General features: G+C 41.2%; 1 protein-coding gene across 7 annotated transcripts in view; it reads right to left on the bottom strand.

Annotated features, from left to right (window-relative positions):
- SIPA1L1 (signal induced proliferation associated 1 like 1) overlaps window positions 1-17,325 on the bottom strand; it is a 391,350-nt gene that overhangs the window by 45,567 nt on the left and 328,458 nt on the right. For all 7 annotated transcript variants that reach the window (XM_075065409.1, XM_075065414.1, XM_075065411.1 and 4 more), the window contains one exon: window positions 14,824-15,102. In XM_075065409.1, the coding sequence (XP_074921510.1) occupies window positions 14,824-15,102 (279 nt within the window). The remainder of the gene's footprint in view (window positions 1-14,823; window positions 15,103-17,325) is intronic.

The following is a 17,325-nucleotide window of genomic DNA, read 5'->3' as shown; positions in this document are numbered from 1 at the left end:
TTCAAGGTTGCCCTGAAGAACTGGAGATTTGCTTTGCCTGTGCCACAGAGTTCCCATGCAATGCTAGGCAAGTCACCTAAACCAGACTTTTCACAAGTTGTCACCAATTGTGTGTTCCTCATTTTCCAGGTGCACAGTGAGAGACACCTGGGGGGGTCTGACTTCCAGAAGTACTGAGCATTCAGAACTGTAGATGAAGTCAATGGGAGCTGTTTTCAACAAAGGAGCAACAGAACCAGGGGAAGAGAGTGAGGGCTAGCGCTCTTGCAACGCAAATATTGAGGGATGAGAACCAGAGCAGCATCAGAGGAGGGAATGGAGCAGCCTAGGTTGCACACAAGATTGGACTGGCCACCACGGAGTGGTAAGACACTCTGGCCCAGCCTGGTCCCGCCTTCCAGCCACCACAAGTCCTAGAAGAGACATCCTGGGGTAGGAGAAAAAAAAAAAAAAATGAGACAGGGCACCAACACCCAAGCAAAGGGGCAGGAAGACATTGGTGCACAGGCTGGCAGATGACAAGGGGGCAAGAGGAAGAAGCACAGGGCACCAGCCCTGGAGGTACTGCTGTAGGAGCGGCAGTAGAAACTACTATGGCGCCCCACCCCAGCATGGAGCCCGCTCCCCTCTCTCCCTCTTCGTTCATGGGGAGCTTCTAACCGCCCCCCCCCCCCCAATTTGAACATATAAAGAACTACTCTGAAAAATCTGGCCTTGTGTAACTCAAATCGAACACTCAGAATTAAAGAATACTTCTGACTTTAATCTCTCTCTGTCTCAGTTGTTAATCTGTAAAATAGAGATAAATATATTCCCTCAACTCACAGGGGTATTGTGAAAATAAATTCATTAATGTCTGTGAAGTGCTCAGTTACTATAGAGATGAGTGCTACAGAAAAGCCCGTAAGGAAATTAATTACATTTTCAGAGCAGGATTTGAACAGTGTGCAGTAAATAAGGTCTGGGGCTACACACTGGGGGTGGGGGTCGGGGAGAGGAGAAAACAAAATACTGAATAACTGCTCCTTACATGAACACAGTCCATTCCATGAACTGAATAAGGTAGGTATCCTGTGAGGAAACTGTGAATAATTATAATTGAAGATTATCATAATACATATGCACAAGGGGGCTCAATGTAGATTCACAGGCAACCTTAATTCTGGCATCTCCTGACTTCTGAGTGCTTGACATTGTAACTTTAGTAATGTTCTTTTTTACTGTAGTTTGTGTATGTATAATACCTATATTATGTAAAATGTCAAGAAGCATAACTGACAATCTTTAGACAGTTGAGGCTGTAGTCTTGGGTTGAGCTCCAATTTTCCAGTGCCGAGTGAAGGTGTTGGGCCTGGTGCTAGTACACAGTGAACATACTATCTAGGTACTGATGTAAGGCTTTACATTTTCTAATCCAAAACCCCTGTCAGGTAGGCAAATTAAGAGTTGTATTCCAGATGGTGAAATCATAGAGAGGCCTATTCTTGTCTACACTAGGAAAAATAAGAATATTAAGCATCAGCAACAGATGCGCTTGACTTGTGCAAAACGCTGTTCAACAGAAAGCGTAGCAAGGATGAACTGTATTCAAATATCATTAAAACAACCTATTTAGAAAAGGTTTTAACCACGGTTTCTGGTATGGTACATAACACAGCTCCATGACTACTTACTCTACAGGCTTGGCTACACTTTTTAACCAAACAAATTCCATTTAAGCTGAAATTTCCCACACTTTGCCTCAGCTAAAAGAAGAATATTTTTGCAAAGTCTGAGCAAACCCCACCTATGCGCTAGAGCTGGCGGAAGTATTTTTTCCCAAAACTGTTTTGATTTTTTAATGAAAAGTGGCTTTTTGAAATTAATGGAAATTTTTGAGAGAACATTTCTTTTTCCCATCAACATTTGACGGAGTTTTGTGCAAAATCCTGAGAAAAAATGTGAATTTTTGGTTTTGATGAAAACAAAAAAATGTTCTCTCTTTAAATGCTGTTCTTTTCAGGAAAAAAAATGCATTTTCAATGTATTCCTTCAGCTCCATTATAAGTATGTGTATTCTGAATTTCTATATAACAAAGGTGATCATATTTCCTGAAGGGAAAATGAGACATCGCATGGGACTAGTCCGAGGCCCCTCCCCCGCCCCAGGGCTGGCCTGCATCTCTTACACCCCTGAGAAGGGCTGGCCCAAGATACTCGCCTGATCCATTTCCTTGCCTCTCTCCCTCCGTGGGGCTGGCATCACTGCTCACCCTGAGCTCTGCACGTTCTTCCACACCCTACTTTGACAAAAGTGGGCTTTTGTCCCGTTTGCTCTTGCCAGCTGATCCAGCTGGCAAGAGCAAACAGGACAAACGCCCACATCTGCCAAAAAAAGTCGGGATGGCTGGAACAGGGCTTAAAAAAGGGACTGTCCCAGCTAAAATGGGATGTATGGTCACCCTATGTACAACTGTAATCTAAAATCTTCAAACTTGGGGCACGAATTTGCAAACTACTGTTCATGCAACTAATGCATTGATTCTAAAGGGATTATTCTCAAGTGTAAGAGTTTTCAGGACTGGGCCCTTTGCTTACTTTGTGGTCCTTAAGATTTAAAGCCAATCTTGAAGAAAATTATTCCAGTATTATTTAATTTATAGAGGTTTAAAGTCAGTGTTTGAATGTAACCACATCAGTACTGTTTCCATTTGGCTTAGAATGTTGACTGCGCTCAATAACCTTTTATCTTAGGAGTGTCTATATAGTTTAAGCCTTAGGTTCAGATCCAGCAAAATATTTAAGAAAATACATAACTAAGCATGTGAACAGCCCTACTGACTTCAGCTCACATGTTTTCACACACTTGCTTAAGTGCTTTGCCTAACCAGGCTTCAGTTAAGACTGATTCACTTTGGGATGAGTCAATTAAGAGCAGATTGTGATATAACTAACAGCACTCCTTCCCATCCCCAAACTCTCTCACACATGCGCATGCATGTGTACACACACACACACACACACACACACTTTTCCCCCATTAAAACAAACAGGAAATTAAATGCAAAAAAAATTAATACAACATTAAGGCTGAGAAATCAAGATCTCAGAACTCAAGAGATTTCAAAATATAAGGTTATGTTTATACTAAAGCCTATGTTGGCAAAACTTGTGTCACTCAGGAGTGTGAATATTCCACCTCTCTGAGCAACACAAGTTACACCAACAGAACTGTTCATGTGCACAGCACTATGTTAACAGGAAAAGTTCTCCCACCAACAAAGCTTATGCCGCTCACGGAGGTGGTTGTTTATGGCAACAGAAGAGCTCTCTCCTGTCAGGATATTTTCCTATACCAGGCATTTAATTGGTTCCAGTGTGGAGGTTACACAGTTATAGGGCTTCTTACCATATAATCCATAACACAGAGCAGGCTCTCCTCAGCCTATTCCCAGGACTCAGCCCTCTCTGAGTCCTAGCACTCTCCTCACTGCAAGGGGGACAGAGGGTGCAGCAGAGTGGGGACCTCAGCCCACGAGGGCCACAAGGTCTCACCCTATGACCTGAGCCCAAGGCCCATCACCAAAATCCCTGGTCTTTTCTCTCTGGGAACTGTTAATTCTATTCTCTTAGACGCATTGGAAACCGGCTGCAAGTTGTGACAAGTAAACAGCTGCACCCCTGTACGTTAGTCAGGTACCAGGTGCATTCCTACTCAACCCACTGTGGCTTGCAGGTGTGTGAGGAAGGCAAAAAACTCCCTGGTCTTCTGCAAATTGGCCCCTGCGAGAAAAATTTCCTTCCTGACCCCTTAACAGGCAATTGACTAGACCGCAGCATCTGTCAGGCTGGGTTCCCAATCCTTGTTTGGGTGGGTAGGTTGGGTTGCTGGAATGCAGCCAAAAGAAGTTCCATATGGCCCCTGCCTTGGGCTAAATCTTGGGATCTGTGGAATGCAGGCTAATCAGCACCTCTCTCCTCCAGCTGGCCAATGGGTGTTAGAGACTTCCAGGGAGTAGCTACCTATTGTCCCTTGGCAAATGTCTCCCTCCTCTGCCACAGGGACTGTCCCCCTTTCACCACAGGCACCATCGATTTCCCCCACCCGTTGATGCAAGTGGGTGGCATTTTTGAAAACTTGTGTGATGGTCACCCATGTGTCATATAATCTTATTCACAGCAGTGAACGAGGTATATTTTCTATGCTAGCATAAATTTAGGACGGACAGCTTTGTTCATTTCAAACTACTTTTCTGCTGTAGTATTGCTGATAAACTAGTTTCTTACCTGAATGACTATATGAATGTGTGGTTTTTCTTTTTTTAAATAATGCTCATCTTTAAATAAGGTTAGGAAGCTAATGTGAATCTCTCTGTTAACTAGGATGATTGTATCATTGTCATGTTTTGTTTGCACCCTCCTATGCTTGACAAGAGTCTACAGTACTTTGAAAGCGAAACTGGAGCCTTTAAAAGAGTCACTCATTGTTTCAATATATAAAGAAGGTAAAGTCAAGTTTAAGCCTCCTTCTCAGAATACGTTTGGCCTGTACACACTCAGCTTCTTACCTGTCCCATATCAAAGAAGTCTAATTTCCCAAAGGACCTAAGGAAAACTAGGCACTCAACAGCACTGAATTTCAGTGGGAGTTTGGTGCCTACCTCTCTTACGCTCCTGTGGAAATCCCAGCCTAAGTGTGTAGATGCTGATGAGCCCTTTCAAAGCAAAATGCTTAACTGCAGATACATTCCACTTAAGTAGGTATAGTCTACTAGTTTAAAAAGGAATTTCCTGTAGTACTATTGGACATGGGATGCTTATTTCCATGGGAAAATCCAGAATGTTTTTCCAGCTCACCGATTTTTTACAGCAATGCTGGTGTCTCTCTTAGGTCCAGAATTAGCTACTGTTTTGTGTACGCCTTCATGTCAATGGAATTCTTTTCAATGAGCTTGCCAGTGAATTGTGGATGGCTTTCCCCACTTTTGTCACCATGCATTTTCAAATCAGAGCTGCCATGTTTCAATGAGAGGCTATACAGAAATTTGGAATTTGCCTCCTTACTGTACTTCCCCTACCCTCACATAGTTTCTTTTCTGTGCTTGTCTGCTCCCTTCCTCCACCTCGACACAACACTATCAGCGGTGTGGGAAGGCTGCACACTTTCAGCCCCTCCCACAGTAGCACTCCTCCTATTCAGCCTGAAACACACAGCCAGAGCCTGAAGCCAAGTCCTAAACAGAGGCTACTTTTAATACTTGCTGCGTGTCCAGTCTGGTTTCTGTAAAAAATAATACTTCTAAATATTTTCTTTTTAAGAAGCCAGAGTAAGTCCCTTTAATGTTGTTTCCTGTCTCTTGCATGGCCCCTCCCTTCTCCCAAGCAGTCTCCATGTTGTATGCACGCTTTACATGTATACACATATACAGACACACGCACATGTACGCAATCTGTAACCAATCAGTTTCTACTATAGCTATTCCTCAAACACTCCCTCCAGTTCAGATGCCATTCTAGCTCCCTGTGCTGCCAGCACAACTGACTTCCAAAAAGGACAGTTAGCCCTGAAGCAAGTTTCACTTTGCAATTTGAGTATCACTGAACGGCTGAATAAAGCGCGCCCTGACAGTAAGCAGCAAGTTTAATTTTGAAATGCATTCTGGAAGCAGCATGATGCACTACAGTTAAACGTCTGGGGCGGGGAAAGAAGAATAGTGGCCGGTACACAGTGGAGAAGCGGGAAAAACAAGCTGCCTAAAAAAGGGGATACTCCAATCTGAAGCAGGAGGGTCAGAAGCTAGGTGGATATGTACACCTTTATTCTTAATACGGTCTCGCTCAGTTAAAACTTTCAAACCATAAAAATGTCAATCTGTATTTAAAAAAAAAAAGGTTAATTAAGACATTAAGTGTTGTATTGACATGCAGAACCGAAATAAAATTTGACTGAACATTTTGGTAATATCATATTCAGCAAGCCTGATCTTTATTTTATTTTTTCAACTGGGATAAAAAGGATGCAGCATGGCCATACTACTAAATTTACTTAAAGATGATTTTGGTCAATCAAGAGAAACATATTCCAGTCCTAGTCAAATCTGAGCCCTCGCAAATAAAAAATGATTTGCAACTTTTCAAGGCAACAAGTCTAAAATGAACAAACAAGAGTTGCTGAATATATACCAGTGAAAATTTGCTTTAAATCATTTTCCTTGTTAGACCACATTTACCACTTCTATGTTCTTCACTATCCATAATTTTTCAACAAAATGAATTCATTTCACCATCTTCAGGAAATACTGTAATTACTTCATTGCATCTTTCTTAAATGAAAGCTTATTCAGACACTTGTTTGTTTTTTGTGGTTTTTATTTTCATCATCACCACTTTAAAGTAAACCAATCTTTTGATTGTAAAACAATGCATCCCACACATTAAGTTTTAATGAATTCGGTATTTAGCACTAGGATTCTGGAATTCATCAGTGCTTAAGTATACAACATTAATCTCCATGCAAGTATTTATATGAGAACGGTTATGGTTCAGGGGGACTGGCATTTGGTTATGGTCTAAACTAACAGTTCTAATTTGTGCATGCAGTTCCCACCAGATGACTGATCAGCATCTTAGATCCAGGGATCATGTATTCTGTGGCTGTGAAACTCATCCCTTTTAACAGAATTCTGCTCCAGAAACTCAATTTTCTCCATCAAAAAGTTGTATCACCAAGGGTTGGAAACCTGAATAAGCTTGAAAAGGTGAATCCCGAGAAAACCAATGAAGAGGTGCATGCTGAAATGATAACTTACTTCAGTCATGGCCCCACAAAGTCTATGATTCTACAGCTATAGAATTTGGAATCTTTCCAAGATGCTATGGGGGAGGGATAGCTCAGTGGTTTGAGCATTGGCCTGCTAAACCCCAGGTTGTGATTTCAATCCTTGAGGGGGCCGTTTAGGGATCTGGGGCAAAAAAACTGTCCTGCTAGTGAAGGTAGGGGGCTGGACTCTATGACCTTTCAAGGTCCCTTCCAGTTCGAGGAGATTGGTATATCTCCAATTATTAATTAAAAAAATATTAATATTAATTAATTTGTTGTGGAACTCACCATTTTGCTACAACTTAGTGCCCAAACATTCTGTCTCCCTGTCCTGCTAGGATTTGCCTACAACTGCCTCTTGCTCTCCATAAGGGACTTATCTGGACTACAGTGCATACTCCCTGCACTATTCAATGGAACAAGACTACTGGGAGTTAGGTAGCCAGGAGCTGAAGTCTCACTGCTTCCCAGATACCAGGCAGACTCAGAAGTACAGAGTGGTGATTTGGGATGCCCAGAGAACAGATAGTTCATTGAAACTGATTACAACGCTCTGTGCTTGCTGAGCCCAGTGGGCATGGGGGATGGAAACAAAGATTTTGAGCTGGGCCACCTGGAGGACAACACAGCTGGGGTCTAAAAGTTGTAACCGGGCTACCCTGAAGAGCATAACAAAAACACTCAACATCAAATATCACTGTTGAAAATAATCAGTGATGAATTTTAGGCTAATAACTATTTTCAAGTATAAATTATAGTTGTATGTGTTTATGTAGTGGTACGGGATAAGAATGATGAGTATTTCACGATGATTGACTAAATTAACCATGCCACAGAATGTAGAGGTTGTATGAAACAGAGTTCCACTGGGCTGCAAAATAAACCTTATACCTTATGATAAATGAGTCAGTGTCTCAGCTCAGGCCCTAGTGGACAAGAGCCTGTATTAGAAAAACATGAACACAGCTGGCAATAATTGGCACCCTTCGTGGTGCCCAGAAGCCAAGAATTGTTACTGAACTACCATCTCAGCCTTAGAGGCAGTCCCTCCAGGTCACACTTGATATATATTCATAGGACAATATGGAAAAACTATGCTTTATTTATACAGTGGCAAAATAATTTGCTTCAGTTTCCAGAACTGTTAATCCAGCACCTTTCACTGTAACTAGTGTGATGGGGCAAGGCCAGATGGCTACAGTAAAGTACTGAGAAACAGGTATGTTAGCCCCAGCTAAACAAATCCCTAATACCCTGGTAACCAAATGGCAGTTGCTCCAGGTTAATCAAGGCACCTGGAGCCAATTAAGATCTTTCCAGAAGGCAGTAGAGATAGCTACTTTAATTAGAACACTTGCAGCCCAATCAAGCAGGCTAATCAGCGGCACCTGGGTTTAAAAGGAGCTTACTCCCAATCAGCAGAGAGGAGCCAGAGGAGAAGGAGTGTGTGTGAGGAGCTGGGAGCAAGAAGCTGAGAGTGAGAGAGTGTACTGCTGGAGGATTGAGGAGGACAAGCGTTATCAGACACCAGGAGGAAGGCCTGTGGTGAGGATAACCAAGGTGTTTGGAGGAGGCCAGGGGAAGTAGCCCAGGGAGTTGTACTGTCAAGCAGCTGTACAGGAGGCACTATAGACACTGGCGATCCACAGGCCTGGGCTGGACACCGGAGTAGAGGGCAGGCCAGGTTCCCCCCAAACCTCCCAACTCCTGATCAGACACAGGAGGAGCTGACCCAGACTGTGGGTTCCACAAGAGGGGAAGATCACTGAGGTGAACAAATCCGCCAATAAGCGCAGAACCCACCAAGGTAGAGGAGGAACTTTGTCACACTAGATTCACTAAAGAACAATCTTTGATATGGCAAAAGTCAACTGGAAACTCACTTGAACTGATATACAAGATTCAACAGCATAAAGGCACCACTCAGTTAAATCCCATTACTTAATCACTCAAAGAAAAGGTAAGAAATACTTATTTTCTTTTAAGCTGTTTTTTGTTTAAGTTAAGTCCCTGAAATATTTAGTGTCTTCCAGATGTTAACATAGGTCACAGTTTTATTGCTGATACTATTAAATTCAATATTGTGTCAAGTCCAATGTAAGCCAAAAATTGTACAGTGCTTCTCTGTTACATCCTTAAACTCCACACTGTTGGAATGGAGATGATGATGGTGTTAGATTACTTTATTTCAGCTGAATGGTTGTTAATACTGCTACATAAGCTTGTCCCACAAATCACCTCAAGTTCATAGCTCAAAAGGCCACCTGGATCGATTTATTCCGTGCAAGTTTCACAGCTGCAGCATCCCTTAAAACACAAACCATGAACTGAAGTCGGAATACAGTCCTCCTGGCTGTCTCTTAGCCTTTTAGACTTTTCATTTCAAAATAGCATTTTTGTTTCAAAATGTAATCTTTTTAAAAAGGTAAATAACACCCCACTAATGAAAAAAAAATTCATTTCAAGTCTAAGTGTTTTGTTTGACTCAAAACAAAACTTTTTCCATTTGAACTGAACCACCTTTTTTTCCAAATCGGCCCTGAACGGCGGGGGTGGGGGAGGAATAAAGGAGCAAAATCGCTCAGCTCTACTCCTAATCTCCAGTTTAGACAGCCATTCTTATTCCTCCTCTCCACAGCCGTCACCTCCCTCCTCCCACACCCAATGCCATCATTAAAAACAAACAGGGGAGAAAAAAACCCGAACATAAACTACAAAAAATAAAATGATGGCAATCAATTTAGAGCAAAAAGTTCTGAAAAATAACAAAACCAGGTAAATTTCTGACAGGACAAGCAGCAACAGATACTGAGCAACTAAAGAAACGTTAATGATATTCCAGCTCTACCTCCATGGAACTTTAATTTCAACCTATCCAACAAAAACACTCCAGAACCACCATTTTTCTCAATAGCCAGTCCAGAAATAAAATGTCAGTCACTGTGGAAAATTTGCAGGCTCCCTGTCACTGGCTCTTTGTTATTGTGTTTGTTTTTTTAAGTAGTAAAACAAAAACACAAAAACCTTTCAAGGGAAGTACACAGAAATGGCATCTATCACTTCTGAACACCAAACTATCTACAAAATTTGTTAGCTTATTTCACCCAAGCCCAACAAATAAAAGGGATTTATTTATAGCACTAACACCACACACTAACCAACAAAAAACATAGGGTTAGGTGCTGGCCCTGGCTGCTGCCATATAGTGATAGATCAGCCAGGGTCAAAGAAACCATAAAGCCAGTGTATTCTTGCTGCCTAAGGGTTTCTCTAGAAGCGTAGGGCTGGCACTGCAGGAAGAGGGGATGTGGCTGGTCACAGGCGGGAAGGCGTGGCCTGCCTAACACTCCATCAATTCCTGGCTGCTGCACGCAGTGGGCAGCTGGCACAAGTTAGAGCAGCCCTGAAACTCTTAAGTCTGGAAGCTTGGGTCTACAGCAACCTAAACAATGTTTGTTAGTGGGCAATTTGAATCTGTACATTCGCAGTCTGGAGGATGGAGGCAAGAGGAAACAAAGGGTTAACTGCCCATTTCTGGAGTATGTCCCAAAGGTGGGTGGCTCTCTGAGCCACAATCACTGTTGCTGTTTGTATTTATATTATGCACTAGTGCCTAGGAGTCTCAGTCACGAACCAGGACTCCATTGTGCTAGATTTTTTTGTAGGTCTCAGAGCAAAGTGGAGATCTAAGGAGGGTGTTGAGGAAGAAGAATGAGTTAGGCTTGGGCTACCCTTAAAATGTATACTAGCATAGCAATATTGGTCAGCAGCGTGGGGAAAAAAACCCACCCCAGCCAACATACCAGTGTTGACAAACCCTCAGTGTAGATACAGCTATGCTGACACAGAAGAGTGCTTCTGTTGGTGTAGCTAACATCCTTCGGGGAGGTAGTTTTCCTACACGGGAAGAAAAACTCCTTCTGATTGTATATGCTGCATCGACATGAGGGGGCTATGCCAGCATAGGCTCAGTAGCGTAGACACAGACTTAGTGTTTCAGATATCTACAGGGAGCTTTTCCTAAGCATGGCAGAAAGCACAAATCAATCCTACCCCTAACTCTTCAGTAGAATTCCCTCCGCCTCCGATGATCACTTTCAGATTTTATAAGTTAAATATACTTCAATCGGGTCAGTATTTGACTGGGAAACTGAAAAAAAAATCAAGGGGTTGCCAGAAGTGGTGTTAACGCGGATAGTTGACAAGTCTCTTCACTGAATCAGTACTGAACCAGAGCTGAAGGGACCACTGTTCTGCTGGGAGCTGCCCTCTTTAATATGCTATGTATAATCGAAGCTCTGACCACTCTTTGCACTGTCTACACTTTAAAAGCATTCTGGAATAACTGTCTGCTAGGAGTGTGATGTTTGCTGCCATAGTTATGCCAGTAAAAGCCCTACTCCAGATGTAGTTATACCAGTATAAAGGTGCCTTATACCAGTATAGCTTATTTTTTCCTAAAACCAGAATAAGATATAGTAGTATAAGCACGTTTATACTGATATAAGTGTCCACACAAGCAAGAGTTGGCTGCTTTGCCAGCACACTTAAAGTGGCAAACCTCTGAAGTCTAGACAACCCAGTGTCATCTTTGGGTTATTTCTCCTTCTTTAACACTTCAGTTTTTGCCATATTCAAGTTGGTAATTATTCTGCCTACAGACAATCTGAATTCAATTTAAACTAGAAAAATTGTTCTTCATGTTCCCTTCTAAAGACACGTGTAAGTTACTGGGGCAGAATATAAACATTAGAGAGAATTTTTTTTGCAGGCGACAGTGTCACTATTTTTTAAAAAAAGGATATTTTCATTATATTAAGTGACAATTTTAAAATTAATGTTTGATAGGATCCAGTTTCTCACCACAATTCATGGACAGTTACACAGTATGTATTCTATGAAGAACAGACTTTATTTATCCATCATGTCAAAACATCTGTGACGTATGATCCTTTTTTAGTTTATTACAAAAGAATACAAAATCTTTATGCATACAGACAGTATGTAAGCAGTTCTACTGTCTATTAATGACCCTACTACTTCACCATTGGATTGCTAGTATCATGAAAGGTTTCAGAGTAGCAGCCATGTTAGTCTGTATCCGCAAAAAGAACACGAGTACTTGTGGCACCTTAGAGACTAACAAATTTATTTGAGCATAAACTTTCGTGGGCTACTGCCCACTTCTTCGGATGATAAGACTGTCTGTACTGGGCTATCACTTCAAAAGTTTTTTTCCTTACTTAATTGACCTCTTAGAGCTGGTAGGGCAACTCCAACCTTTTCATGCTCTCTGTATGTGTAATATATATCTCCTCAATATATGTTCCACTCCATGCATCCGAAGAAGTGGGCTGTAGCCCACGAAAACTTATGCTCAGATAAATTTGTTAGTCTCTAAGGTGCCACAAGTACTTGTGTTCTTTTTGCAAATATCATGAAAGATTCTTTTCTGTAGGCTTAAATGATAACAGCTCTCTAAATCCAAGGGGTCCCCCATCAACCTCAAATATCATCAGTGACTAATAGCATTTTCCTCAGCTCGGCCTAGATTTTTACTTGCAACTAAATCTCCATTCTGACTTCAGAAGGGAAAGAAAAGATGAATTGGCTTTACATTCTAGTTAACTGTTGCTTCTCTTTGCCATCTTACACTCCAGTGAACAGAGAACTACTCCCAGGTCTTTCCTCTTTGAAAACACGTATCAGTGGTGTTCCTAACTAATGCAAAGTAGAGACCAACAAAGTGGACTGGAGTACAGCTGATTCAGTGTATACCAGAAAAACTGCAAGGATCATGCACAGAATGTGCAAGGAGTGTCCTTAACTAGGCATTGCCAGTGTTAAAACTTGACTACATGTTCCTTGACTGTCTTGCATCATCCATGCGTGATCTCTGCACTTTTGGAAGTATGTGAGTCAATGGTGAAAATTCAAAGCAGACAACATATTTCTTCTCTAGCTATAAAAATCTCATCTCTGTAGGCATTAGGACCTTTACATAATAAAAAAAAGAACTAAAAGCACTGAAGCATTTGGATTTTATTTACTAAAAGTACAAAGCATTACTCAACTTAAGAGAAAAATAAGGCAATGTATGAGCCTATTAATATTTCAGTGTTCCATTAACATCACAAAAGTATTTATTTCTTTATCTTAACTGGAAACAAGTGAACATTAAACAGCTGCTGTTTTATATAAAACTGGATCCAGCCCACAAGATTAACCTCATTAGCAAACTGAGCAGGGAGAGAGAGAGAAGGCAACAACAACAAAAAAAACACCTTTGCCAACAGGTATTTAGAGTTGAACAGACATAATAACCTTTTAAAAAAATGCTTTAGAAAGAACATTAGATTTTAAGGAGAGGGGGACAAAAAGGTTGAAACGGTTTGGAAACCAAACTCAAACTTGTGGTTTCATGTTTACAACACAAACTCTGAATGGTATGGAAGTATAATTTCTGTTTTGTAAAGTCTCCACCAAACACCTTGTGCCCTGCCTTTATGATTATAGTTTGAAATCCTGCAGTACAGAAGTGGGCAAACGTCATCCCATGCTGCTCTGAAAACACAGGTGATGGCTCCCTTCAACAATATTATGGAGGTACGGTATATCCCGTGGATGCTACATATCTGAGCGTACAATGCTCTATTTTGATCCAAATAGACAGATCAGAGGTAAGTTAACTTCATGTCAAATGTCAAACTGGCTTCTATGGCCTTCTGTATACAAGAGAATTTTCGAAAAAAATTCCCATCTGTGCTAACATTGGTAAATCAACAGGAAATGTAGACAAGGCTCAAGAAACTTCTGACTTTTTATGTTAATACTAATTTAACTGACACAGTGCTAAAAACACTGGTGCTACTACTGAACCACTGGTAATACAAGCAAGTTCCTTCCTAAAATTCTCAAGTGCACATTTTCCTTATGAGGCAAAATACAAATCAACAATTTGAGCAAAATGTATAGTTTTAATTTTGTTTTTTAAAAGGGTGTAAATGCAATATAAAATCGCTGATTGAGAAAGAAATGAAAGTATAATCTATCAACTCATTAGGAGTCATCCTCATTTGTCAACAGCTGGGCCACACTTGAGCTTTCAATCTTATCGCTATAGTTTTTCTCCCTTGGCTATGATGCCTCTTAATTTCTCTCTCCTTCAATTTTTGGCTACATGAATGAATGCTTTAATGAATTAATTCACCATACCATGTATTTTAAAAGAGTTCTGTAATTTATAGCATGTATTGTCCACTTCTTTGTATTTTCCAGATGGGTAAAGTATTATTCGGACATGGTCTACATACACTACATGCAAGGTCGTCTACAAAACAGACTTCCCCCGCCACCCTGCCCAGCAGCCATCTCTTTGCAAGTCTAGTGATGCTAACAGATTTAATCAGATAATCAAAACAAAGACACTACATTTTTGTACTATCATCCACATTCTTAAAGGGATGGAAATATTGTGACATGATGGGGCTGTTACCTCAAAAATAATCAGTGTTTCATTTGTAAATGCGGAGAGGCAGTATAAATTTAAACCTTAAGTTACCTGTTCTCTGGCTCTAAAGTCAAATGACTTCCCTATCAGGGAAATTTGCCTCCCTCACCTCTGTATATTGTGGTATGCATTTTATCATTAGCTAAATATATAACCTCATGCTATTTCTCTGCATCAACAGCTGTATCTGACTTCCACAAAGCTATAAAATGTGGATCCAGAATTGGAACATCCAAAAATCCAGGTGTGTTTGGGAGTCAGGATTTCAGTTCTAGTCCCACCAAATTTAAAAAGCAATACATCAATTTCAAAATATGGCATAACAAAACAGATTCCAACAATGCAATATCATCTCATTTTGCAAATAGCAGTAATAAGTTATTCCATTCTGGTACATATTTTTAGTTATTTGCAAGATACACAGAATAAAATGTTTGAAAATACATGTAATGTGTTTTGTTTTAGAAAAAATTCTGAAAAGTGTTGAAAATTGATTTGTGAACAGCATACATACCGCCGGCTCTCCAATGGACGTCCATCACTAGAGATGCTGCGGGGAATGTTGGCTGCTCGCTCTTGGGGCTGCATTTTCCCTTCTCCTTTCCCTGAACCAATCCTAGAGATTACTGGACTTTGTATCTGGGATGGTACCTGTGACATATGAGGCCCCTGCCCTTTGTTTGCATTTCGTTGCCATTTGTTGTTGTTTCGGAAGGGGAATTTGAATTCATATGGAACTCCTTCATTCACTTTGTATTCCATCACTGGCATGCGGCAGGTTTCTGAACAACTCCTGCAAGGGAGAAAATGAATACACAAGTAAGATATTTGTTCACAGCAAAGAAAGAAAAATAAGTATTGCCTAGAATTACATTGATAAGTGCTCACAAAGGGAACAATTAAACAGAAGGTCTTAATCCTATTTAATACATGTCTTTTCTGTTGCCTTAACTTTTGTTGCAGCAGGCTTATAAACAATACTAAAACAGACAGTCAGTAAGACAAACCCAGAGAAACAAGGAATGGATCAGATGAGCTAATATAGTAGATCTCTCTCTACTGTCTACAGTTCAATGATAAGAAGTCTGATAGATGGGTTTTTATTTGCAATGAACCCAACTCTAAAACTCTGATCCAAAAATGGGAAAATACAGATCTGACTTTTGCAGATTGAGCTGTTTTACTTTTTCATAAAGTCAACATAGTGTATAAGTGCATCTATACATTTGCTCAGATATCACCCCACAAAGAATCCAAAAGCATAGGTTGTCCGTTGCTGCACCTCACATCAACTCCAACTTGAAGGCCAGGTCAGACCGTTAGAGTTACCTTTAAATCTTGAATTCTGAGTTCAGTATTTCACTGTTTCTATTAATGGTTCCCAATGTTTTCTAGTAACTATCAATTTATCAGATAAAGAATATGTATGTACCAGTGAGTGCCTCAAAGTTCCATTCAACTGGATGTGCTTTAATCTAGTGGTTTTCAACCTTTTTGAGCTCAGGACCCATTTGTAAACCTTGACGACCTGGCCTGACACAGTAAATAGCTTTAGTAACAAACAAACAAAAATTTGACTTACTAAATATTTCTTATCCACTATAAATACACTAATTATACTAAACAATACTAAATACTCCTGAGGGAATTCTGCAACAAAATATTAAAAATTCTGCATATTTTGTCAAAATAACACAATATAATCATGCCATTTTCAATTATTTTGGTAATTTATTTCAAAATACGGTTCAGCAAGTATGTCTGTAACAATACAGGCAACAAAAACAGATGCAGAAAATGTTTTGACAAATATGTTCCTTACTAGGCATATTAACACATCTATATGGCTCCACAGCAAGCAAGAGGGACAGTGTCTCACAGGCACACATGCCCAGCCCTACCCCTCAGATCCAGATCTGAGGCAATCAGGCTCAACACGGCAGGATCCAAGTGTGGAGGGGCTTAGTGGGGGGTGGGGGGGAATCCAGGTGTGGAGTGAGAGGGTTCTGTATGGGGCAATCAGGGTGTGGGTGGGTTGGCTGGGAGACCAGGGGAGTGGGCTGGATTTGGATACACAGGCTCATTTGGGGATTCTGGGTGCAAGTGGAATGTGACTCTGTTGGGGGAGTCCAAGTGAAGGTAGCTGGTGCTCAGATACAGGGGGTGGAGCTTGGTGGGGGGGTCTGGATGCAGGGAGAGTCTGGGTGTATATGAGGGGATCAGGATGCATGGGGGTTGGGAAGACAGGGGGCAGCTCCCTGTACAGGGACTCTTCTCCCCATGGCTGGGCAGTGATCAGGTTTCCTGGAGACTGGTCTGACCCTGCCCCGGGAGCAGACAGTGCAGGGGAAGAGGAAGCCTCTTTCCCACCCCCCCAGTTGGAACTACAGCTGGAGCCCAGAGCATGCTAGGAGCCATCGGTTGGGGCGTCTATAGCCCTGCCCATCCCTAGGCGCACCACGATAGTGAGAGAGAGAAAGCTCAGCCCTGCCTCCCAATGCAGTGATTTGCGACTACCCTGGCTGCTCCTAACCCCCAAACCAGATGTGCCCCTCACCTCCAGCGCTGCCTGGTAGGGATGCATGAATCAATTTTTCATCGGGAAAGAGTAAAATCTACAGGGGGTATTAACTCCATGCTTGCGCAGTGGCACAGAATTCTCACTAGTCAGAAAAGCCTTCAGGTTCAGAGATTCAGACCATTGCTTTAATACTCTCTCTTCTACCAGTAGATGCAAAATATTACTACAGTCCCAGAGCAAAATATTAATATACAAATTAAGAGAATGTCAATTAATGATCTATTTAAAACATCACCACTTATACAGCGGGATAATTTACACTTTAAATGAGGCAGGGCCAGAACAAGGAACTGAAAAGCAGCATGAACCAGGAACTACTGCTTAACCAACAAACAGTCTTTTTGTTTGTTGCTTTCAGTGAATGATAGAAAGCAAAGAAATCCTCAAACAAGATTGAATCTTCTGGAGATATTAAAACATACCTATTAAAAGTAA

This window comes from Chelonoidis abingdonii, chromosome 4 (assembly GCF_003597395.2).
Source record: "Chelonoidis abingdonii isolate Lonesome George chromosome 4, CheloAbing_2.0, whole genome shotgun sequence".
Taxonomy (NCBI): Eukaryota; Metazoa; Chordata; order Testudines; family Testudinidae; genus Chelonoidis; species Chelonoidis abingdonii.
The sequence above is the reverse complement of the archived record's forward strand: the minus strand, read 5'-3'. Positions and strand labels throughout refer to the sequence as shown.